This window comes from Triturus cristatus, chromosome 3_1, assembly GCF_964204655.1.
Source record: "Triturus cristatus chromosome 3_1, aTriCri1.1, whole genome shotgun sequence".
Classification (NCBI taxonomy): Eukaryota; Metazoa; Chordata; class Amphibia; order Caudata; family Salamandridae; genus Triturus; species Triturus cristatus.
This window is the reverse complement of record NC_140583.1, coordinates 217,417,205-217,443,975: the sequence shown is the minus strand read 5'-3', so window position 1 is coordinate 217,443,975 and position 26,771 is coordinate 217,417,205. Positions and strand designations below refer to the sequence as shown.

The window sequence follows — 26,771 nt, the reverse complement described above, 5'->3', positions numbered from 1 at the left end:
AGGCTGCAATCGCCCACCCTCTTCCCCGGAAGCTGGCGATGGTCACATGTTTTTCCTCTTCACCTAACCTACATGTCACAGTGGACAGTATAGTTGTCTTCAAGACTACACTCCCCTTTCATAGCTCAACGTTTGGAATTAAAGTAATCTGAGATGGAGCCTGTGTCCTCGTATATTATGGGCTATGTGCAGAATCACAACAGGTCTTGTAACTGAGTTCTTCGAAGAAAAAAAAGCTGCAACATGCAAGCCCAACACCAGAAAGCAGGAGTGTGAGGAGCTTGTTAATCTGTGGCACTACAAGCTACAAACAGATACTTATGGGTAAGTACCTTTTCAATATATAGTAACTGAAAAACACATTAAAAAAGGAAGTTTGGTTTGAGTCTTAAATGCGCAAACCACCCAATCTGAACGCGGTTTTTGGTCATACTCAGTAGGTGGAGGGGTTGGCAGCAGGTCCAGAGATCTGCCATAGCCATCTAACCCACGCTCCATCATGCACAGTGAAGGTTGGCTTATTTTAGTGTATGATTTTGCTTGGACCTTTTTTTTTTTTAAATCTGACTGTTACTACTGGGTCCAGCACTGAAAATGGCAAGCTCGCAATTCACATGCTAAAGCGGTGAGTTACACAATACGTCAAAAAACAATTGTTCAAAGAATGTGTGGCTGTAGATACACATGCTCTGCATACTCCTGTCACAAAGTGTTGGGCTTGAATGTTTACAAGTTATTTTTCTTTGAAGCAATCTTTTAAGTTCTAAAAAATGCAGTGACTCTTCCTTTAGTATGCATGCACATGAGTCTGGATCGGACGTACACTGAGAGAGCGCAGAAATCCTTGTGTTTTCAACACATTTTTTGGACCCACATGGTTAGTTTTTGACACAAAGCATCAGTGAAATCAACTTGGAGTTTAGACAACTTTTCAACACACTCTGTCAGCAGAAACTTCTGGAACATGGGTGGTTGAGACCCTGGACACTGGTGGACTCCCCGCATCCTTTGGTGACCTCCTTGATACTTCAGCGGCAGAGAATGCAAACCGGAAGGAGGTGATGGTCGGACACCCATTCAGCATTGACCCCGATTCAACTCTAAATAACTGATTGGATCACTGTGATGTGTGCAACGTGTCTTTCTCCCAACCGCAATACGTCTCCTCACCTTCTGCTTGAAGAACACCCTGAGGTACCAAAGGGAAAAGCACTGCCCACATTACAAGACATCCCCTGAGCCCCCCAGACATTGTTATATAGACAGTAGCCCTTCCTTGGCAAAGAAGGTGAAAAGTCTTGCCCCTTCCACAATCCCAGATGCACAGGCATCACAGGGAGACTGTTTCTTCGAGCGCCTCAGACCACAAGCAGGAGAACATTGAGCCAGCACCAAAGATCAATGGTCCTTAAACGAAGACTATGCCAGGGTCGTTAGTACACTACCTGGCTCTGAGACCCACGCCACTAACCCAGGGTCACTAAAAATGTCAACGACGATAGATTGCCCCCTCCAGGATCCGCCTACTTTCTGCTTCAATCGGCATCGGGAAAAGGCTTCGGAGTCTACCAAGACCCTGCCCAAGGGTGGTGAGCCTCCATATTCACACCCCAAGTCAGCACCAAAGATCCTGTCAATGCCAAAACTTTCATCTGGCAAAGGGAATCTGTGTTGCTAATCTTGCAAAGACTTTGGAAGATGACAGCAACTTCTCATCCACCTTGTCACCGAGAAGATCTCATTTAATCCACCTCCACTGCAACTCTGAGTTACTGTCTTATGAGAGAACGCTTGCCTTTAAGGGAGAACTCTCTTCAAGGGCCCTTCCCACAACTAGCTCAAGCACAAGGATAGGGGCACCAGCCCTCTACCTTATATTCCACCTCTTCACCTCTCCACCTCTGCCACCTATTCTACCATCATACTTATGTACACCACCACCTCTGCCTTCAGTAGTCACCTGAGTGGTCTCCACGCTCCTTTTCAGACCCGAGCAGCCCATACATCCCATTGATCCATATGTTCCTGCCATTGGATCGAGGCCCACTGGCAACCCTTAGCATGATTAGAACGTTGAGCCACTTTGCAGCCACACTATTGACTATCACATGGTCTGGGCATCCCCGCCAGACCATACCACCGCCTACCATGAGGTCGTATAGTGAGCCGTGATATTTCAAAAGGTAGATATGCACACCATACAGGAGGAAGCAAACTTCCTCGTAGGAACACTCTCCCTGTAGACGTATAGCCAGTTCAGTTGGGCTCTCCCTCTAGATAATGGGAGGAGATGCAGCAGTTGATCAGACATCTCCCAGAGGATTACAGGAAAAGGGGGGACGAAATAACGTTTGAAGCAAGACTATCTAAAGAGCCAACATTCGTTGTGCTCTTTATGCTGTGGACACACCTTCTAGAGGCATTAACACCACTGTTGTCCTCAAGCGGCACAGATGGCTCTGATCTCTGGAATCTAACCTAAGGACAGGTAGCATCTCTTATGCCTCCCTTTTGATAGTGAGCATCTCTTTGGTCTACAGGTTGATCAGATGCTTGAGAAAATATATATAGGTTCATGGACATTAAGGAGTGCATGGGTGCTCTGGAAACTCCAGCCTCTAGAGGTTTCTTTCGAAAGTAACATAGGCAATGATCAAAGGCCACTATACCTGATCAGCTCCAGTCCTTCCATGAACAGCAGCAGGCTTCATGAGCAGGGTGATGGAGGCTTCTCCAGGTATGCATATAGGGGTGACAACAGAGGCAAGGACAGAGGTGGCACTGAAAAAGGAGCTTCTATCTCCAAACATTGACTTGTCCTACTAAGTCCCCCTCCCCAACCACACTTCCTTTGTCGGTAGAGGGTGGGGAAGGGTGTTTGGGGGAGCATAATTAGTTTCCTCTCTCTCCTTGAGGCATTCACAGCACACCAATGGGTTTTAGTGGTGGTTCATCAAGGCTACTGCCTAGAATCTCCTACAACCCCTCTCAACATCCTACCCAGCAGACCAGTCTCATCAGAGACCATCTAGGTCTTCTTGAGGAAGAGTTCCCCAGAAAGGTACAACAGAGTGCCTCCATACCAGCAGTAAATGGGCGTCTACTCTCTGTATTTTCTCATCCCCAAAAAGTACAGCTCTCTCATGCCTATCTGCTGGCCTCTCAACAAATGCTTCTTGTTGGAACATTTCCATATGACTAACCTACAGGACGTCCTCCCTGTTCTCCAACAAGATGACGATTACATGAGGTCTATGTACCTCAAGAGTGCCTACTTTCATATATTCATCCACCTGCCCATTGCCAGTACCTTCATTTTGTGGTAATTGGATAACACTACCAATTCAGAATACTTATTATCGAGGGTTACTGTGTCTCCAAGGGTGTTCACGAGTGCCTAGCCATAGTGTCTGCCAACCTGCAGGGTGGGGAGGCGGGAGGGGGGCACACATGTCTTCCCCTACCTCAACAATTGACTTGTCGAGCGACAGCAGGCATTAATGCCGGCCCACACTTGAGCAGCTAACTCCCTGCTTAGTCACTTGGAAGTCTTCATCAATGCCAAGTCTCATCACCACGCTCCACAAATCCAGCCTTTCCTGGGTTTCCAGTTGAGTGCAATTATAGAGAGAGCCTACTCCAACCACCACTGTGTGTTGGCATTACAGCAGCTGCTGTCTTTTTCAGTCCAGTCATCCACTCAGTCAGAACCGTGATGCGCTTTCTAGGAATGATGGCCTCATACATCTCCTTTGTGCCTCAAACCAGGCTCCATATGTTCCCCAAACAAGAATGCCACGTGAAACGGTGGTTACAAGGAAGTCTGCAGTGGCGGAACAGCAACAACTTGTTTTGGGACAGGCCTCACAAACCCCCATCCTCAAGTGTCCACTACCACTGACGTGTCTCTCACAGGCCGTGGTGCATGTCTCAGCAACATTGGCTTCCAGGGCGTGCGATCCCCTCAGTTTGTAGGGCGCCGCATCAATAACCAAGGACCTGCTAGCCATAAAAATAGCCCTGAAAGCCTTCTACCAGGTCATTCAAGGGAGGTGGTCTTCATAAAGAAAGACCACAAAACTACCATGTTATCTGTATAAAAAAAGGGACCTCGCGCTCTCCTCAGCTCTTTCACTGAGGGGTTGGGATTAGGCAATTCACTGTGACATAGAACTCCTAGCCAAACACCTTAGAGGGGTGGAATCGACTTCAGACTTGCTCAGCAGGACGAATTAACAGTTCCACAAGTGAAAACTCCACCCACAAGTCCTACGCTGTACTTCCACCTTTGTGTACCCCTCAAATAGACCTGTTAAGCCACTGCCGAAAACTCAAAAATGCTTAAACTTCGCCTCCGGGTACGTACCATCACCCACAGTCCATGGGTGATGCACTATGAATGAATTGGTCAGGGATCTTTGTGTATGCTTGTCCACCTCTCCGACTCCTTCCATACGTGAAGAGGAAAATGAGACAAACCTATCTGGCTCGCATCCTGGTGGCTCCCACTTGAGCCAGGTAATCCTGGTACTCCATGCTCCTGGAGATATCCATTAGCCCCCACAAAAAGTTGCTGCAGAAGCCAGACCTTTTCACACACAGACCATGCCAAATCAGACACCCAAACCTCCGGCAGCTCAACCAGTTGATCTGGCACCTGAATCCTTAGAATTTGGTTATTTAAAGCTTTCCAAACATTGCATTACCATTCTACGGGAAGCATGTAGACCTAATACAAGGACCTGGAAGGCTATAAAGTATAAGTGTTTTGGCCACTACTGCATCTCCAAACATCTAAACCACTTAAGCCTAATGTCCAGGACATCATCTGCTATCTGTTACATCTGTAGACGTCCAGCCTTGCGTTTTAATCAGTGCGCCTACACTTAGCTGCTGTTGTGGCCTACATGCCGGAAACATTCATCCCCGTTTAATATTTCAGTAGTCAAGGCTCTCATGGAGGTCCTAAGAGGGTCATACCTCTGAGTATCATTGGCCCTATGTAGAACCTTAGCACAGTCCTCATGGGGTGGCCTGTTGAACCTTTGCAGTTATGCCCCCTTCAGTTTCTTTCCTGGAAGGTAGCTTTCCTTGGGCAATTGCTTTCCTCAGATCAAACTGTAGACCTCCCAGTCTTCTTCCCACAGTCGGACTCTGTAGCGAACAGAACTTTACACACACTAGAATCAAAAGAGCTCTGATATTTTATATTGACAGGATAAAGCCCTTTTGTAAGTATGACCAGCTCTTTGTTGTTTTGTGAAAGCCTCACAAAGACCATCCTAACTCCAAGGCTGACATAACAAGATGGATAGTCAAATACACTGTAACCTAGTACCACAAATCTAACAGTGCTACCTGATCTGCCTGAGGCACATTACACACGTAAGAAGTGAGCAACCATGGCTTTCTTAGGCAGCTGACTTCTGATGATTAATTTGTAAAGCGCAGCAATACCCTGAGGTGGCTAGGCGCTACCCTATAGTACATAGAGAATTGAATTAGGGGGGTAGAAGTAATGCCTTTAAAAGCCAAGTTTTTAGAAACCTTTCTGAACTTTAGTAGATTTGTCTCTTTCTTAAGAGAGATTGGTAGAGAGTTCCACAGTTTTGTTGTTGTGGTGGTAAAACTCTTACCACCCCATCTGGATTTTTTTTGCTCTAGGGGCAATCAAGTTCCCATGCTCGGCTGACTTGAGGGGCATTGCAGGAATATAAGGTTTTAGATGGTTTGCTAGCTGGGTTGGGCCCAGATTATTCATGGATTAAAAAACAAAGCAGAGAGATTTAAACTGGATCCGCTTTGCTGCTGGTAACTAGTGGGGCTGAGACAGAGCTGTGGTTACAGAGTCACATTTGGGGATTCCCAGGGGTACTCTGGCTGCAGCATTCTGTACTGTTTGCAATTTTTGTATTCTACATTTTGTTGCGCTGGTGAGCAGAGCATTGCAGTAGTCCAGTCCTAAAGATATCAAAACGGATATCACGGATTTCCTTAAGTCTGGTGAGATTGAAGTGAATATTTTCCTAAGAGTTTTAAGGACAAAGAAACAGTCAGAAGTAGTGGAGTTGATCTGAGCTTCAAAGGACAGCTAAGTGTCCATAATAACTCCCATGTTTTTAGCTTTTGGCACTGGCGCAGGTAATGGGCTGAGCTGGGCAGGCCATCAGCTGTTAGTCCAGATGAGCGGTTTATTGTCAAAAGCCAAGACCTTTGAAGTACCCTAAGAAGGTTTCGAGGAACGCACGCTTTAAGAATATCCAATATTACATTTTGCACAGGGCCTACTTAACACCCGCGCGCCTCCAACGATTCTACCCCGACACTCATTTCTTATGCCCCAGATGCCACGAACAGAATGCAGATTTCCGACATATGTTTTGGAACTGTTCCATTATAAAAAAATTTCTGGCACCACATTCACACTACTTTGGGTATCCTCACGGGGCTGACCTGCATGAACACATGGGAGGCCAGCGCCATAGGCGTCTTTCACGCAAGTAAACAGCACAGGGTGCAGACCCGGTTTCTCTCCCTTGCGGTGCTTTTAGCCAAACGCAGCATCGCCATGCACTGGCGCTCCCCCACCGGTCCACCGTTGGAGGCTTGGGTGGGGGCTACACACAAATGGGCGACGGCGGAGGAGGAGACATTGCGGGAGGAGGAGGTGAGAGGGATCCGCAAACACCCTATATCTATGGAATGGGCCATGCTATTATATCAGTTCAAGCAGCTAACCCCGGGAACAGACTCAACAGATGGTTTACCCACACCGTCAGCCCGGCACACGCAGTCACAGACCCTCCCTAACCAATCTCCCGAAATACCAACCACATGACCGCATGGCCAGCCCCAGTATCAGGTATACTGTTGCAGCTCTAGGTCGAACCACATATGATAGGCAACCGTGAGTCACAGAGGAGCCTCCCCCATACGGCGTTACATACCTTGGCAAGAGTAACTGGGGATGTCCTTCCACTCCCGTCCCCCAGGTTATACCCCTGTTCCACCCCAGTTCATGTGCCATATCTGGAACCTGAGACAACAGGGTATACGCAATACGATATCTCTATACGTTACGCATGCTCCCCGTTGACGTACCACCAGTATACACAGATGAACGGTACCACCATTGGATGTACAATTGACTTAACTCTGCGAAACTTTGTATAATGTACACTGTGTGAAATATGAAAATGGCAATAAAAATAAGTTTAAAAAAAAAAAGCCAAGACCTTCGTTTTGAAGGAATTCAGTTTCAGACAATTGTCTGACATTGAATTCCCTATAACTCGTGCAGTCATGGAAATTGCTGGCTGTGGAACTGGATGGGCCGCCGGCAATTATCTGCGTATCGTCTGCATAAGATACGAGTGCAAAGCCATAGTTTTTTATTAGTTTGACCAACGGTGTGACATAGATATTAAAAAGTATAGGGCTCAGGGAAGATCCCAGAGGAACACCACATGGCAGTGAGAAGAAAGGTTATTCGTAATTGCCCAGCGGGACCTGCTGAGATCGTCCAGACAGAAAGGAGCCTAGCAGGGAGAGTGCCTTATCCCTGATCCCGATGGATGCTAGACGATCCAGCAGCTGCCCATGATTGACGACAGTGTCAAAAACTGCTGATAAATCTAGAAGGATCAGGGAGCTTTCCGCCCCGCAAACACCCCTCCCCCCACCCCCCTCCTTCCCCCAGGTGTTCTGGCAGCTACAAACTCTTTAGTATGCATATTGCTTTTAGCTAAGTCAGGAAGTCAACTAAAATGGACAGCACAGGCAGGAAAAAAGACGAGCAGCAGAGGATGGGAGAATTACAAAGCCAACAAAATGGATGCCATAACCAAGATGGTTTCAGCTTATGCTAACCGAAATTATTTCAGATTTCCACAATCTGAATACCTTGGTAGCCGTGATAAGTGCCAGCTCTATGCTGTAATGCGCACGAAAGCCAAACTGAGAAGGGTTCAGGATACAGCTTTGATTGATAAAAGATAATTCGAAGTTGATGGCGTTTTCCTCCCTCCTTTGAAGGAAAGGGAAGTCTAGAGATAGGCCTGTAATTAAGGGGATCCTCTGTGTCCAGAGTGGATTTTTAGGTCTCGCCTGCGTGGGCTGCGCACATGCGCAGTCTCGCTGGCAAGATTTAACGTTTTTAAGCATTTTCTGTAAAGGGGTTTAAGCCCCACCCCTCTTTTCCATTGGCTGACATCACCGTTTACGCTAAACGGTGGCCAGCCATTGGAAAAGAGCTGGTAGGGACGTTTTCGTTTGGCTTTTTGAGCCGTCCCATTTGGACGGGCTCATCTGACTTCCGTGCGTCGTGAAAGCTTTCTTATCTTTATGGGGCCATGTGTTTCAAACACATGGCCCCATAAAGACAAGAAAGCTTTCACAACAGACGAAAGTGAAAGCGGACTGTGCTTGTCTAAAAAGAGGAAGTGTGGGGGCATTCTTCCATGCGACTGGGAAACGCCTGATAATAAACATAGCGTTTAAAATCGTTGTAAGGGGAATTGCTATAGTCCCGGACGACGGGTGTTAAATTTTGGGGGGCATGGATCTGATGGGGAGCTTGACTTAATTGCTCCAATTATTCTGAATGTCTGTTCGGTGGTCAAGGCCGTGAATGAGGACAGGGTGGAGGATATTGCTCCTGCGGTAGATTGTATCTGTTTATTTGGGTGGGAGTCTGCACCAGGCCATTGGTCTGATGTAAGAAGGTGTCCTAGATTGCCTTGACCTTATGTTGAGAGGTATATGCCCAGTGAATAGTTAAATCCCCTCAGGTTTTTAGGATATCCACAATGAATTTGCATGAGGAAGATTTAAATAGAATTCTTTTCACAGGTGGTAATTTGCACGTTCGACCATTCCTAAAGCGTTCTACATTGTATTATTCAGGTTTTCTACAAGACCCTGCCAGGTTCCTACTTTGTATTATGCTTTTTGTTTTTTTTAATTGGAGAGCTATCTTGCAACAATTTGATATTTATGAGTGGCCTTTTCTTCTGGCCTATTTACAGTGCAAGTGATGCAGCTGGATGTCTGTTTTTTTTGTATGAGGACTCTATTTAGTAATGTCTTGTTATATTCCTCTGAGTACTGAAAATTTAGTTGGACTTGAATTTTATCCACAGTTAGTAGCAAATTACTTTTTAAACGTAAATGAGCAGACATTTGCATATTAATTGTTTTGTTTTCCAAAATGTAGCTGAAATAAAAGCTTCTTTATCGTCAATTGTATTCTTCTTAATCAAATGTTTTTCTGTTTTTGTTTTTCATTTGTTTTTTAACCAAGCAGTGTTGACAAAGAACTGAATAGTAAGCAAGAAGATAGGCCGACTGGCCTGTAAGTGGAAAGTGCAAGACAAAGACTGAAGAATGCGCAGATGGAGAGCCACTTGTGTTTTTATTTTCTTTACAATGTTGTATGGCTGTTTACTTCACATTGTCTATTACGAAAGGTGCCTTGATACTTTCCCATAGACTAGCGTACAAGGAACTCATCACTACTGTATTGGTTTGCCCAACGTCCATTAACCTTAAAAAGACGAAGCCTCTCACTGTTTTTACTAAACAGTTCTTTGTAAATCTACATTATGAACAATAGTCATCACAACTTCTGCTAAAATGTTGCTGTAGTAAATGTTTTTAAAGCTACCCGTTTAAGGTTTCTGCATACCGTCCTGAATATATATCCAAGGCAGTGCAATATGATGCATGTTCCACACAAACGGATCACATCTGCAGGAGTCTCCTTGGTGAAGCCACGCTACACGGAAAGAGTGAACCTTTTCCTTCCCACTTACCCCGGGATACTCGGACTAGAGAATTTTAGTAATTCTCCCAAAAGGTTGTTTTTCTGGGACTACACCAAGACAGAGTCACGCTATGGAAAAACGCATTCATCATGCACCAAGTGGTCAGGTTAAATTTGTTTAAGACATAGAAGCCTGGCAAGTAGTAATGGAAAAGGCAAACATTTTTCACAGTACAATACTCAGATGGTTGTCGTGAATAGTGGGCAGCAAAGAGTTGTATCCAGACACTCCTCATTTTAAAATGATTTTTCGGCCAGCTTGAGAAATTCATTGGCGATGGTAAACTCATGGAAACATTAAAGGAACAGGTTTGGCATATAAAGTGACGCATACCACCACTCTTTACCTTAGAAGCACTGGCTACATAGCAAGCTGAATTTTCTTTTAACTGTTACCTTGATAGCGACCTAATATTGTATTATAATCAATTTTATATTTTATAATGCTGAATGTCAAAGAACCTCATTTTATAGGTCCAATTGCAGTTGCTTATCTGAATGATGCATGTTCTTCAGTAAAATATTTATATTCATAAAAAGGTAAAGGACAGAGATAATATATATATTTTTATGAATTTTTCGGAGCAATATTTTGTAATGTTGTGCTCTGCCAGAGGACTAGTCTTTGAAGACAAACAAGGCCATAATAAACTGCAGAGTCACTTTTGTGCAAATCATATGTTGAATATTTGTGTTGTAAATGCGTGCGCATGTTTTTGAGTGAGTCCGAAAATTAGATGTTTTTTTAGAAGTTAATGTTCTCAAATATAGTATAATGCTTATGTTAGTAATGTGAAACCTATCTCTAATTGTACATGTAACTAAATATATGTAGATTGTGGTGATTCTAGTTAAAAGAGACTGTTTTTATATTGAAATGCGTGTGTTTCAATAAAAAGGTCATCTCGTATAGGCAATGCCTCCACCTATAGGCTGCTATCAGAGCTGTACACAAGAAAACAGCATCTATTTAATTTTTATTTTCACAGGATGTGACTTGGAACCCAGTTCAGTGGGGGAGCTGCCTTTAACAATATTGAACTATTTGCAATAGTGTGTGGCCAATGAAAGTATGACCAGTGCAGTTTGCTGATCCTTTAACAACTTTTCCTATTATCATAGATGCCTTACTTTTGCATTGGCATTGTTGGGAAAAACTTTATGAAATACACTGTAAAAAGGCCTCTAAATGTGTGGGAAGGATGCAATATTTTTTTAAGACTTATTTGTCCAAAAGGGTAAGAACAGTTTAGGAACTGATGAAGTAAGTGTAAAGCTCTGGTACCGGTCTATCAAAATTGGAAGTTATGAATTCAGATGTATATAGGGAGCCTAATCTTTAAAGTCTGTAGGTTATGTGGATTGTACTGAAAATGCAACTCCAGAGCAGCCCTAAGAGAAGCAACTATTAGGAGATAGAGTACAGTGCAAAATATAGGGGATTTTGTGGTTCTTAAGGTGTACATTGCTGTGCCTTTTGGGGTAAGTGAGAAACCTATAACACCCACAAATCATTAAATCCGAAGTACAATAGGAGAAGCCATGAGGAGGTATATCTCAGATGAAAGTGTTGCATTAACCCCATTATTATTGGGACAACATCAGTTACCTCCCTTTATCCCAGAAAGAAAATGCACACGTTTCGAAGAAAAAAAATGATATGTGTCTCTGACTTCCATCCCTCTTTTGTGAGTTACAGTCTGTTAGACTGGTGAGTGTCCGTAGTCGGACAAACCTATTCGAGAATCTCTTAATCCCCAGGTGATAAATGAAGCCCCACTCTTCTGCAAACAAAATGGTTAGTATTTTACTAGTGTACGATTTAAAATGTATACATAATCGCAGTATTTATAGACAAATCGTGTATCCGAATGAACATGATTTTAACGATTGTGTGTACCAGAGAAGTGGAACGTTTTCACCTGTCTTGTTAGTTTGGAAACCTTGAGTTTGTAAACTGAAAAACATGGCAATTGAGCATACATTTGTTAGCATTACTATTCAATCTGCATTTCCATGGCCTATGCCTATTGCATGCAGTCTGAAATATTAAATGCAGACATGTATTCATGCAGTTAGACCCGTTTTGCATGCATTGCAGTGCGACACAACTGAAGTGTTTGCGAATTAGAGAGAATAGATGCATATATGAAAAAATTGTGAATCAAAAAGCATCTACACTTGCATAATTGCAAGATAATAATGTTAAGTGGTTGGCATATTGTAATACTTAACAGAGAAGTGAAGAGAGAGATTGGAAGTTGATCTGCCTTGTTGGGAGTAATATCAGTAATATCTTTGGATTATCAGAAAGGAGATATTAAAAGAAAACAAAACCTAATAAGTACACGAATATGTGTTTGGTGATTTCTAATGAGCAGACAGTGGATGTAGATTTATCATTGCCTATAGATATTGGGTATGTTGCAAGAAACACACAGTGAGCTTGCTGAATTAAAATAGTTTATCTGCAAAAACTATTCCCACACTAAATCTGTGGATGTGCCCTAACACGAGAACTTCAAATAAAAATTGAGGGAAGAAAGTTCTGTGCTCTAGACTCTAGAACAAACTCAACCCTGCCTGAAAATCAATTCAGTCTTCGTCTTCAAAAAAGAGTTGAAGACATACCAGTTCACGAAAGTGCAGAATATTATAATGACTAAGTACAACGTCCAAGACTCTGTCTTCCAAATGTACCACAAATAGTCGGAACAAAGCAGGCTCAGCCATGCAGGTTCCGACAACGCAAGCGCTACTACGCTTGCCTTAACCACGCATATGCGTGGTAATGGCAGCGCGCGGTCCAGCTGCTGCTGAGCGGAAGCAGAAAGGAACTGGAGAGCCAGAGGACTAGGTTAGGTAAGTGGGGCCGGGGACAGGTTTTGGGGAAGTGAAGGGTAGTTTGAATGGTTTGAGGGGTAGTTGTCAGGGCTGGGGGGGTTTCGGGTTTGTTTTCAGGGCTGGAGGTGTCTGGGTACTTTTCAGGGCCTGGTAGGGGTGAGGGTAGTTTTCAGGGGTGTGGTTCGTGAGGTTTTTATGTCTCGGGTTGTGTAGATTTTATGGCTTGGGTTGTGTAGATTTTATGGCTTAGTGAGGCAGGGATATTTTTAGGGCTGGAGGGGAGGGATTGGGTTTTAGAAGGGAGGGGGTAGTTTAAGGTTTCAGCGCAGGGGCTTGTGCCGTTTTAGAACTCAGGGCGTGGGCCAGGGAACAGGGTCTTTTTTAGGGCTTAGGGGAGGGTGGGTAGTTTTTCAGACTGGGGGCAGGAACGTTTTTAGGGCTCAGGCAAGAGGGTTGGTTTTCAGGAGGAATGGGGATAGTTATAGGACTTTGGCGTGTGCAGGGGTCGGGGATAAGACTTACCTCTCAAGCCTTAACCACAGATATGTCTTTGTCATACATGGCTTAACAACCATATTTCGTAGTAGAGGCACGCGTGGTAAAGACATATGCATGTTTAAGACTTATGTGGTTGAGACTGCGTGGAGCCGGCATGCGTGGTTCCCTCACACATCCTAAGGTATACCAGGAAGGAGAGACTAAAGGCATTTCTGATCTTATCCAATCACTTTTGTGAGTCTTTTCCTCGACCTGTACTGCCTGACATATGTGCCCTGTGAAGTAGCCAGAAAAAATGGTCTTGCTATAGGAAACCCTTAAGCTAAATGCATAACACCAGAAAAAGAAGGTAATAGTGCTAAATGGCAGAAACAATTTTGTAGCTCTGTTTTTCATGAATAATTTTACCTATGGAGTGAGGCAGCTCTACCTTTTAAACAGGAATCACATTTTATCTATGATGTATTACAGATGTGAGTGATCGCATTCAAAGATGTAAAGTCAATGTCATTCAAAGAAAAAGTGGTAAAAGGGTGTGTGAAATGGCCGTTATGGCTGTACAGAAAGGACTTAATTTAAATCCTCATGCAAAGATTTCTGGTCCTAGGTTTTAATGTACTCCTTGTTGGCACATGATCAAATGGAAAATAGTGAAAGCTGAATGAACTGATTTTTTTAAAAAGCGGGTAAATAGCAATATTAAAGGAAGGCAAGACCCTCAAGAGCACGTGAGTTTAAGGCAAGTACCCAAATACCAGAAGGTATATTCAGGGTATGAGCTGAAAAGTGGTAGCGTGTGATATTTTATAGAGTACACGTGGATGAAGATAAAAAGGAGGCAACCATGTGAGATGTTATTAAACTTGTTTGCTCAGTTTTGGTGTTGCCATCAATAATGAACTCAACACAGAATTTGCGCAATGGTTAAAGTAGAAGGCTGCAAAACTTGCTTTCAACTGATTAATATCAGTGAACATAAATGGCAGTATTGCACGGTATCAGATTAAAATGGATTGTGTTGCCAATGGAAATGTATGGAACAATCTCAAAAGAATGGTAAATGGTACAGTAAGGAAAGACAACTTGAAGAAGTGATCAAGGCAATTGCTTTTGACATGTAATTTTATCTCAGACCAAAGCTGAATAGTAAATATTTCACTTTCTTGGAGTGATTGAATGTGATAATTATCAGCATATGTATATGTTGGACAGAGTGTACAGACTAGTGTCAATGGGAACTTACATTGGCAAGCTGTTGGGTACAAAGGTCATGTGGACTAGCATGTTGCACTTGGACCTAAATGTAATTGAAGCTAGTAGTCTGTGGCAGTGTCCCAATAGGGATTGATATGGATAAAAGATAAATTAATGAATTGTCTAATATTTCTTAAACTGGTGGAGGAGATTAGGAATACACTTGTTGGGCATATAGATTATAGGGAAGTAAGGCTCCTATCCAGAAATGGTTTGATGCTAGTGCAATACAGAAAATGAATTATATGCCTGCTTTCCTAAAAAGAAAAAACAAATATATAAAATGTTTAAAGGTTAAAAAGAAATAAAGGGAGATATACTAAAATGAGATGCCTAGTGGTGTTTTTTTGTACTAAAATCTTTCATTTCAATGATAGCTCAATAGTATATTTTTTCTTCCTTGTCAATCTTGGAGCCTATTTACAAAGAGTGAAAGAGAAGAACAAGTCCACATTTAGCCTCCTCACCCCTTTGAGTATATTCAGAAGCAATACTCTTGTATCTTTTCCACAACTTCTGATTGATACTTCTAACCGCAGATTCCTCACCTTACAATACCCTCCAAATACCACACTGGATCTGGAGATTTTTAAATACCAGTGCTCCTGTCCGCCGTATGTTGGACCCACTCTGCCCTGCTATAAAGCACGATCCCTGCGCACTGCCAGAAGTTATTCCTTTTTTTTTTTTTTTTTTTTTTTGCAACTCGACATGGATCCAAAGCGGCGCTCTAGATTTTCAGTTTTCCAACAGCTTCCGATTTCAACATTGTGCTAGGGAATATTTTACCCACCAAAAACGACCGATTTCAAGCCATGCCACCACTGAAGAAAGCCGATACTGGTTACAGACCCTCAGACACTGTCTTTGGTGTCTGTGCTCAAGACACCGTTCGTTAAGTCATGTAATAGGTGTTCCTTCATGCACCAAAAAGCGATCTGAGATTAGGAGCCTAAGTGTGTCACTGACAACATGACATCACGCTCTTTGCCTAGGTCCTGCTCCAAGTAGCTGACTTTGCCACTCCCTCAACCATTTAACTTAATGCTCAATGCCCTATGGTAAGTCTAAACCCAAAGGCCAAACACAAGCATGAGAAAGGGACTCAGGACTCTACCTCATCCCGCCACTCTGACTCCAATGAGAAGGCAAGGACATCACAAAGTAAGTAGTCTTCAGAGGTCGCCTGCCACAGAACCCATCCCTCAGTTGGTTTCGATGCACCCTAAGTGCCCCAAGATGTAATGAACTCTCTAACAAATTGAGGTCTTCTAAGAGGCCACGCTGCACATTTTCAGTGCCCCTCCAATTCCCTCTGTTGCGCTTTCTGGCTCTATGGAATTGCAGGGCCTTCAGTCAGAGTAGCACAGGCTGTTACCTCCCTGATTCCGAACCAACATCAGCCCGAGCTTGACCAATGTCATACTTCGAAATTACAAAAGCTCTACCAGTCATGCAGCCTGACCCTAACCCTGTGCCTCTACTAACAGCAGGGGCTCCATTATCTTCATGGTTCAGAGCCTTTTCAAAGACAGGGTGTACCCTAGTATGTTGATTGTGATGAAGGGGATGTCTCACTCGTGCATCATATTGATGATGCTGTGCTGTGTGGTTACTCAGGCAAGGCTGCTTCCGGGAAGCAGGTGTGGAGTGGGGAGGGGAGAAGTGGAGGCACTAGCAACTAGACATGAGAATACAGCTGCTATTTATGAGCACACGTCTTGTCATATAACAGAGCAAGTAGACACATGGAGTGAGGGTTCTGAAAGAAGGTTGCTACATCAGCGGAGACGTAGAACCTCCATCTGTTTATGCTAAGGTACGGGGTCTGCCACTAATTCTAGAGGTCTTTGATTTATAATAATCTAGGTTCAGTAGAAGGGAGGGAGGGGGGAGATTAGGATATTCTGTATCATAACATGACAGGGCATTTTATGATATATGGTTTATTGGCCATGCTAACAGTATTTTTAGTATTGGTTTTCTAATTGTGGCACGAATACTGCATTTTAGGACACAATAGTTTGAATAAATATTCTATACTTCCTTCGGGTCTCTTGTTTATTTTATTGTAGACAAGAGTGAGAAACCGTGAGTCCTGTTACTACAATCTCTGAGACGATCAAGAGTGTTGTGTTCTGGAATGTCAATTCACTTTCTCTGATAAGGGTAGGAGGGCAAGTGAGGCACTATAGCTAGTCAGACTCAGGCTCTTAGATACTGAGGTAGCATGTTGACTCAGTCCCTACATCCTGATGGTCTGTGATCCCAAGCATAGTTCTGTTCCTGAGCTGAATCTCTGCAACATAGTGCCACCAACGTTTTGTTCAGGTATTTGCGGGAACCCTGAGTAGTGCTTGTCCACAATACCCCCGCACCTTTTATCACAGGCGTCCGTGGTGTTGGGGATTCGTCCTCCACAGTTAAGGAACACCTAATTCTGTTGGTTTTCCAAGGTTGAATAGCACCCTGTTTGTGCTACGCTCTGAATCCTTTATAAATTACTTATAGCGCAACTCATTGCTATTGCTGTTAACTGCCACCCTGCAGTAATTCAACATTTAACACAACCTCAAGTCCCCGCAGCAGGAGCTCCTGGGATTTTTATTGTAGAAGCAGATGCAGAGTTCTGCTTTGATGTTTTTTATTCCTGGGTCACATTTCCGGGGTTGTATGATGTTACAACGCATTCCGTTGCTACGCATGCCCTTACCACGCATGCGTTGCAACGCGAATGCCATTACCACGCATAACCTTTACCACGAACATTTCTTTACCACGCATACCTTTACAACGATTTTCGTTGTAAATTCATGCATGGTAAGGGCATTTTCATGGTAAAGGTTATCTCCGACCCCTTTCCCAATTCCTAGAACTGCTACCTTTCACCCTCCCCCTCCAGCTCTCACAATTATTTTTTAAATATCCCTGCGCTACCCCCTGACCCCCAATCCTTCTTAGAAATACCCCTGCCCGGAACCCATAAAATGTTGCGATTCCCCCACCCCCAAACCCTTCTAACAAATACCCCTCCCCTGCCCTTAACCCTAAAATCGGACCCCTGCGTAACACAACCCCCTCAGTCCCTATATATATATATATATATATATATATATATATATATATATATATATTATCTACTGGCGGTCGCCAGTAGATAGTTATAGTTACAACCTAGTTTCCATAGGAAATCTCAAAATTCTATTTTGAATAATTTTGGCGCCGGTTAACGAATCCTCGCGAAATTTTCAAAACTAATGGGGCGCTCTGTTCAGCTCCTACCCTGAAAGTCTCAGGGTGATTCGTCAAGCGGGCGCCGAGAAAAAGGGGGGGTCCCAAAACGCGTTTTCCCCATGCATTTTTCCATAGGACCTTTAGTCGCAGCTACAGCACGAACGGCTGAACAGAATTACGTGGAATTTGGCAGAGAGGTAGCCATAAGGTCAAGGAAGTGCCTTTTGCAGGTCTGGTGTAAATCTGTTCAGTATTTCCTGAGAAAATAGCATTTAAAAGCATATCAATATCTATACGCGCGCACCCTGCCGTGCGCGAGCGCAATTCTGATTGGTTGTTAGATGTCGGTAAACATTCGAATCGGTCGAAACCAGGAAGTGTCGGCCGCCATTTTGTCTCTCGCAGTCTGAGGGGGTGAAAAACAAAGGTGGAGAACGTGAAAAGGGGGCAGAGTGGACAGTTCCTGACCCCCTAGCCTTGGTCAGGGGGTCCCAGAAGGACCCCAAGGGAGAAAAACTATTTTTTTTTAAAAAATTTAAATCGCGAGGTGCGCGCGCACTGCGAACCGTGGGCGCTCGGTGCGCTAAGCGCACCGAGTGCCCACAGAGCGCGCACGGTGTAAAACCTGACAAAAAAAAAAAAAACATAACTTAGCATTTAAAAAAACGTACAAATTCACTGAAAAAATCATAGGTTTCACACACGTTATAGTTACGAATTAGCATTTAAAAAACCTTGCAAATTCACTGAAAAAAACCATAGGTTTCACACATGTTATAGTTAGCTGGACATTTCACTCGTAAAAAAACAATGAAATTCCCCCGTTATAGTTACTGCAGGCAACTATAACTCACGCGACCGCAATCCTCTGCTGATGACGTCAGATATTACATCACTGATGACATATGTGTCTTTCTGAAAAGCTCTTCCGAGGTGCGGCGCACGCAGTAAAGAGGAAGAGTGTCTTTCCGTTTCCTCGAACGACGCTGATATGCGGAATCCAACCACTGCCAGGCAATCTCATTCGGTTTTGCCATCTTTTTTCAGCTGGAACACTGTAGTAGGCGCAGCAACTTATCTCGTCTTCAAGTCTGGGAGTAGTGGCCAGTGTTTGGACAGGGAAATGTCTGACTCCCCTTCTTCCTCCCACCTTTCCCACATTTCGCAAAGATAAGACCTCCTTCCCGCCTGGCTGGCATGCTGGTGAGTGCATTTTTATTTTATGATCTATTGGAAGTGAATGAAAGAAGCAATCAATAATTTTGTGCTGGTAGGCATGTACCTTTAACACACATGCCTTTACTACGTATCTTGTTGTAAAGGTATGCGTGGTAAAGGCTATGCGTGGTAATGCATGCGTGGTTAGTGGAAACGGCTGCTTTGTAGTGGCTGTTGCCCCATTTCTGGCTGTGAAAGCAAATGATAATACTTTTCATGAATACACAATGCACCAGGCACCTGGTGCATATCGCCCATATGCACTTGTTGAAATTCCTCTTACTGTCTGGGAACACTACACTTGGTTTAGTGGCGCCCTTCCCTGTGTGCCTGGGACAGTTTGAATGGGCCCCTTTAGTAACGAAGCGGCTACATGGCTGGCATGAGCGGATTCTACCCTGTATCCAGATTAAGGTAATTTAAATTTGGTACAAACTCTCACTTTCTATATTGTTCTTGTCTCGTACTTTGCTGGGTGGTCCAGCCAGACTTGACCTGCAAGCGCAAGTCCAGTTGCCTGCAGCACCTCTCATTAGTCCTGTAATTGTTCATTCCATAATGCAAACGATCCACAAATCATGAGAAAATACCTTTTTGGATAGCCCAAAAATCAGCAACTTGAAGCTGCGTTTCCCCTTAAGAGACAACAAGACGAGCACTGAATTCTCACCATGTGCTTACCCACTGGACTGGTTCCCACTCTAGCGGACTGCAATACCTGGGGGACTATGTTTGCCACTGTTTACAATCTTTGTCACTACCCTGATGGCTGTTCCACAGAACGTCATCAAACAAATACGGAATGAACATGGGGCAGGTCCCATCCTAGATTTGGTGATGAAACTTGTAGGTATTTTCCTTTTGTCTCTGAAATTATTCTTTCTAATGTTAAAGGTGAAGCAGCACCTATGGCTATACACCAGCGACTTGCATTGAACACGAGTTGACGGTCATTTCTAATATATATCTTTAGGACATAATAGTTTGGGGACCACCTCTTCGTTACCGCCACTTGTGAAGCCTAGCTCTGACCAGGATGCCAGACCTGACTGTGAGTTTACTAAAAAGCATGGGAATTCCGTGACACTCAATCTCACATGTACTTGCCTGTACCTCTCTCTTCGAGTACTGAAGATCAATTTCCTGTTTCCGGCTGGCTTCCGAAAGTTGGAGAGCTCGTTCGATAAAAGGTGGCAATCAAAAAGGAATTTGGGCCTTTGTATCCTGCTCCTATTCCAGTCCTTGGCGTACAAGTTACCCAAACTGTGATTCTGCCACCACTTCCAGGATACAAAGACAAACACTTTGTCTCCATTGAACATGTCGATCTACACCATGTGGCTGATTCTCCATGGTATGCCACGAACGGTACATACACTTTCACAAGACTTTCCTTTACAGGCCATGGGCACCACCAATGCTGACTCTCCCCGGCTGGGAAGAGGGGGGTGGGGGGGCTGAGATCTCCGCTGACAATTCAACCGACACAGTTCCTGTTCTGCTATTATGTCTTCTCTTCAACAACGGATGTCATTTATATGTATCCACCATTGGCGAATTCTTCCGAATTGGCTTATTCAAGCTCTTCTGCTGAATCACAGCCTTCTATGTTCCAGCTGAGTACCTCTGGATACTATATGGATCAAGATGATTTTTCTTCAGACAGTTTTTCTGTGTCGCATCCACCTCCAGCATGGATTTGTGTTTTTATTTCATGGTTGAAACACACTTATCTAGTCCCACCTTAGACTTAGGCCTGGATCATACTTTCCTTGGTTTTTCTGTTCATGTGGATTGGATTTATCTCTATTTTTTTTCTTTGTAATCAATGGCTATTCCCTCCTGGAAAGTTCTGATACAGAACTGGTCGATGGGGTGTTAGCCCCCCCTTCTTTATCGCATAAACTGGGAAAAAGACTTGTCCCTCGTCAACATTTCAGCCGTTCCAGTGACTTTTGGAATTGTCTGGGATAAAGTTCTGCTCGACATATTCAGCCCTATGGACACCCTGCAGATAAAGTTTTATAGGTGATGTATAAGTACCAGGGTTACATTCCGATGATTGGGATGCTGACTGTAAATTCTATGCTTTCTGAACTAGAGTATACTGTTTTTGAATCGGAGGATCTATATCTTAATTCTGCTAATTATGCTGATATGTTCTGTTATGGTTATGGACATCCGTTTCTGCACAGAGCCAGTGGACAGCATCCCCATTCCAATTATGCACCGTGGGAACATTGTCCAACTCTCCCGCAAGGGAGTTACAAAATGCAAAAAGACAAGTTCACATACTTTACGGGATATGACACTCCAGACCCCATATCATATTATTTCAAATTAGTTCCAACCCCACCAAAAATATATATACTTACTTAGACTCCGCTCATCTATTCAGTTTTGTTTGTCACTCGGGTAGGTTATGATTACTGGAGGAACAATTTGCAGTAGAAAGTCCTGGAAGTTTCAGGATACAGAGATCTTATTTTGAGTCTGTTTAATTCTCACAGAAATGATTTTCTTGAATGCAACGATCCAAAAGACTGCTTGTCTGGGATTGGCAAAATTGAATGAACGCTCCAACTATTCCCTCTATTGGCCACTTAGAGAATTTGACAAACTACACTGAAGACCAATTAATTAGCATGGTGCAGAATGGTACATTCAATTCTTTATTTACTAGTCCTTGAGGGTGAAAGTTGAGGCCAGTGGACACAAATGATTGTCATACTTGTTTTCTTAATTCCACACCTGGATTTAGATCAAGCAGACCTGATCCCCCGATACTTTGTCTACACATTTTGATATTCTTGCCACCTATTCGGTGAAACAGTTATGTCAACACTGGTTGGAACATTCCATACTGCCTGCAGTGGAACACCATCTTTCCTGTCTGAAGACATAAATTTATCAGATTTTCTTTTAGCTCCCAAATCCCTACATTCTAAAAGATATATATATATATATGCTACTTATAATGAAATTTGTCTCAGATAGAAGCTGCTGTGCGTTTAAGACAAATTGACCAAGATAATTTGGATAATGTGCTTTTTGTTGTTGATAATAGTATTAATACCTTGTCATCAGTTGTGGCCGGCATGACTCTCAGGTAATGGGGGAGGGGGCTAAAGGAGGTGTAAATTTCAGTTAAAATTAATAGTTTACTTACCTTTGTCGGCCAGGTCAGGTCCCGTGTCGCGTCTCCTCTCTCTGCTTCATACAGGAAGCAGGCAGCCTCCCTCCTTTCGCCTAAGCCTATCACAACACTGCAATGGCAGCATTGTGATTGGCTGGGACGTCAACCGCATAGGTGCCTTTGGGGAGGCCAGTTTCTCATGTCGGCCTACATGGAGAAAATGGAGAGTGCGTATGACTAGTTTGGTCGGCCCTGGGGCTGACCAAACAGTCTGCATCCACAACAGTGGGCAAGCCACTCCTCCCCTGCCCTGGAGCAGGACCAAACTAACCTTTCCCCGAAGTGCGAGAAGCATAAACATAAAATTGTATTATAAATGCCATTTTATGTTTCTGCTTCTCGCACTGAAAGAAAGCAGTGGGGCGACGCTCCTCTGCCCACATGGAAGAGCCACCCCTGGTTCATCTCGTATTTACAATTTAAACAAAATTGTATAGCAGTTATTGGGTAGTGTGACATGTGAATGTTGTATCATGGGCAAAGTCAGCTTAGATCTATTATTCAGTTTAGCCGGACGCTTAAAACACAAAAAGAGCGCGTTCCCTTGCATTACTTGAATTGCAGCGATTTGTTTCTCTCTTTTACTTTAACACGTAAACATCAACTGATGGCCATAAAAGAGGCACCCTACATAATGCTGCATTTGAAAAAAGTAGGACAACTAGCATTTACCATGAAACACCTTTGGTGGTGTGGTTAATACATTGTGATATTTCGTTGCCTCAATATTTTATTCACCGCTTGCATGAAACATTTCCCTGTAGGTCGTTATGAACCACTTGGAAGTAGCTTCATTCATGAATTATGGTCTCTTCCCTCTACGTATCGGTGTGAACGTACTAATAAGGGCGTTTTTATTAACGGATAAGAATGCGACTGCTGTCGGACATTCACTTGTTTGTAAACCGGTTAATATTCACAGTGTATGTAATACTTCAGCGCTTAATTTAGCTTGTTATTGTTAAGGAATTCCGGTTCCGGCATTTCTCCCTTTCATTATAGTTCTCTCTGATAGGAGTTATCTAATGCTTATTGATTAACCCCTTCGTTGCATCGGACAGCCCCCCGCTGTCTACACCAGTGCCCATGTGCGTCGGAGGGCCCCCGGCCGTCCTAGCACATGACACAGGGAATCCCTCTGGTGCGGGCACCAGAGGGATTCCCTTTCACCTCCAATAGCCTGGGGAAAGGCTTCCCCAGCTCTCGAGGCTGCAGCTTTGGTTACCCTGAAATGACTATCAGCGCGCATGTCGCGCTGACGTCATTTCAGTGAAACCAAAATGGAAATGAGCCACATGGTTCTGAGACACTCAATTGTTCCATATTTTTTGAGTTTTTTTCAAATATCCTTATTCTCAGGGAACATGTGGTCATACTTCTTGTGAAAAGTTAGTCCGTCCTGCTTGATAATCTTTAAAGTCTCAAATAGACTTCCGTTTGTTTTTTATTCATAATTTCTTCTTCTGCTTTGTTTTGGCGCATCATCAAATTTTTCATGAATTCATCCAGAGTTTCCTTGGATACTAACTTAACCAATTCCGCCAAAAGAATTTCAACCTCACACAGAAGCTTGCCTTCGCAACATAAGAATAATTTTTTTAAGCATTTCCAGCTGCTAAACCAGGGCAGAACAAAGCAATTTTAGGAACAAAAATCTCTAAGGGGCAGAGGACGAGGAAACCGAGGAAGAACGCAAGGAACAAGCAAGCCAAAATTAGATACAAGAAAAGAAGACAAAGAGCCCATGGGAGTGAAAACCAGGGGCAGACCAGCCAAATCATGAATGTGGTAAATTTGTCATCACATATTTTGACTGATGATGAAACTAAACCTTTATCTTTAGGGTTGTCATTTTGTCCTTAAGCCAATTTGAACTATACTCAGACCAGAATAGATTTATTCTGTTTTATAAGAAACTGAAGAAGTGGTTCGATATTCAACAAGGTAGATCTCATACCTCCAAGGTTACACCAGCTTTCAATAATTTAAGTATCGATGATATTGAAACTCTGCATACTTTATCTGTTTGGATGTTAATTTTGAGAATCATGAGAATTCTGTGTTGAATCTTTTGAATTTGGATCTTGAACTAGGGCTCAATCAACCGAGCTTGTTTAAGCCAAAATCGGTCTTTTTACCCTATATCCAATATGAAGGCATTGAGGTATTTGAAAGAGGTGTGGTGTAGGATTTGAAAAAGTTCAAATATGAAGCAATGTGTGTGAGAAAAAAGAATGTATCCTATGATCAAATTGTAGCTATGGAAAACTTGAGGTTGGATCAGTCTATTGTCATATGTCAATCTGACAAAGGAGGAAATGTGGTTGTAGTGTCTAAAATTGATTTGGCTGAAGGAATGAGGCAGCTAGATGACACAACATATTATTGTGTCAGAGGGCGTGGTCTCGCCGGCTGCAAGATGGCTGCACCATATGTGGGCTCTGCCAGCCGAGTGCATTATCCGTCAAAATCCTGGTGAAAGAAAAAACAAACTGCTAATATTGTGTGGGTGCTGGACAGCTGATCAAGTGAGATGCTAGCAGGAGCCCTCCTGACTTACTGCTGTGCCAGTGGCGGAGACCTGACTGAGCCGCGGGCTGCAAGCGTTCACTGAGACGAGGAGTGAAGCCCGTGACAGGCTGTGAGCGGAGCGTGCAGTGGTGCGGCTGCGCCGGAAAGTGGTGGTGTGCCTCTAGGGTTGATATCTGCCTGCCCCTGACCCCCCCCCCCCCACCCCCCGGGCCGCGGTCGACCCTGTGTGGGCCCTGGGCAGCGCTCTGCTGAGACTGGGCTGCCTTGCCATCACGGGGCGAGCTGGGCCTGCCTGCGTCTGTGAATTTCCTGGAGTGTCACACTTGTCACTAACCAGGGACACTGTACAGGTCCTGATCTAAGCCTAATACACAGGACGGGCACCTGGGATATGTGAACTGCGCTGCTGAAAACACAGAACTGGAGGTAAGGGGGTATGGATCTGGGGGAAAGTGCCCCCTGAGACCTGACACGACTGCACAGAAAGGCCCCCTCACCCTCTGCGGCCCCCGTTGTCGACAGAGCACACATCACGAGGTGGGGTTCGGTGCACCCCCGCGAGGCCTTTGCACATGGCCGCTCTCTCCCAGGCTCTTACAGAACCCCCTGGCCCACGACAACAAAGCCCCTTCCTCCTCATCCTACCTACCTCACCCTGCCAAATCGTGGGGACCTCAAGGGACAGCGGCTAGAGAAAGAACAAAGTGCACTCGTTTTCAGGAGGGTCGAATGAGGTGGGTCTGGGGCAGAGAGGGGCCGAGCTGCCAGACAACCGTACTGTGCTGTGAACTGCCAGATCACAGCAACATCACTACCGTCCCTAGTGTGGAACTACTGCACCTTCCCCTGCGATTGGGCGAGGAGCTACCCACAGATATGGGGAAGACCGACGGCAAACAGGCAAATATCCTTCATGAGTAGACGCACGGGCTGCACTGTGAGCTGCCGCAGATGGTGGAAGAGCATTCCACGCAAACAGTAGAAACCAACATAAAAGATGATCTTCTGTCCATACTGAGGGAGGTTAAGTCAAGTCAAGCTCAATTGACCACCTCACTGCCAGATTAGACCAGGTGAACCAGAGGGTAGACTCGCATGAAAGCAAGATTACAAGTTGAAATCCAGGGTTTCGGACTCAGAGGACGCGCTCGCTGGTGACTGTCAGAAGATGCTTAAAATGGAGCCAAAAATGAAGACTTAGAATCTTGTTCCAGACGGAACATCCTCTGAATTACTGGCATCCCTGCATCCATCACAATCTCTAAAATGGAGGACTACCTAGAATCCCTTCTACATAAACTTTTTGGCCCGAAACTTTCTGCAGTTTTCATGTTGAGCGAGCGCATCACTTGTTGGGCCAGCGGCCGCCGTCTGGGGTCCCGGCGCACCCAATTATCACCCACCTGTTGAACTACCGCGACAGAGATGTAGTTCTGCGCAGGGCCAGAGAAATGGGTGAGATCAGGCACCAGGGCAATATTCTGTCCTCCTATCTAGACTGCACTCTGTCTGTACAGGCCGCAAGGAGAGAATTCCTACCCCCCAAGCGCATCCTCCAGCAGCTGGAAATTCCCTATGCCCTCTTGTACCCAGCCAAACTGCGAATGACCTGCGGCAGCAAACCACAATTCTTCACTGACCCTAAAGCTGCATTAACATATGTGAAGCAGATCAGCAGAAAAAGTAAGAGGTCTCGTGCCACACCTGACTGGGCAGAGGGCAGTCAGACCAGCGACAATGAATAAAAAACTGTCCTACGGCGCAAATACCAAAGGTGGTGGAAACTATGGTTATGATGAAACTGATAGCCCACGGCACACATGTATATTGCGCTGAGACGCCCCGGAGTGGGCAACGAACACATGCCACAAATGTTATGTTTTGTTCACCTAATAATGCATCACTGACACTAGGCCGGGGCTGTCCGCCTGGAGCGACCATGTCCCCATGGGATAATTCCCCAGATACCTGCAATAGATCTATGTTGGGGTCTTCTAATTGGGGGAGGGAACTGTTTCAACCTGTTTGGGGGGTTGGAGTGGGTGGAGGGGTGTATTTTGGGAACTCCAGTTTGCCATCCTTGGGTATGCTTGGAAATTACCAATTGTGTTTTTGCGGTGAAGGGAAGGGCAAAAGTTAGAGACACTCTCCCAGATGTTTCTCTTGCTCAGA

General features: G+C 44.3%; 1 protein-coding gene across 5 annotated transcripts in view; it reads left to right on the top strand.

Annotated features, from left to right (window-relative positions):
* Positions 1-10,733, top strand: part of BNIP2 (BCL2 interacting protein 2) — a 204,630-nt gene extending 193,897 nt beyond the window's left edge. For 4 of the 5 annotated variants that reach the window (XM_085643699.1, XM_085643701.1, XM_085643700.1 and 1 more), the window contains one exon: positions 9,305-10,733. In XM_085643699.1, coding sequence (XP_085499825.1) covers positions 9,305-9,356 — 52 coding nt within the window. In that variant the 3' untranslated portion in view covers positions 9,357-10,733. Of the gene's footprint in view, positions 1-9,301 lie in introns of all 5 variants that reach the window. The other variant, XM_085643698.1, reaches the window with a different exon arrangement.
* The last annotated feature ends 16,038 nt before the right edge of the window (positions 10,734-26,771 follow it).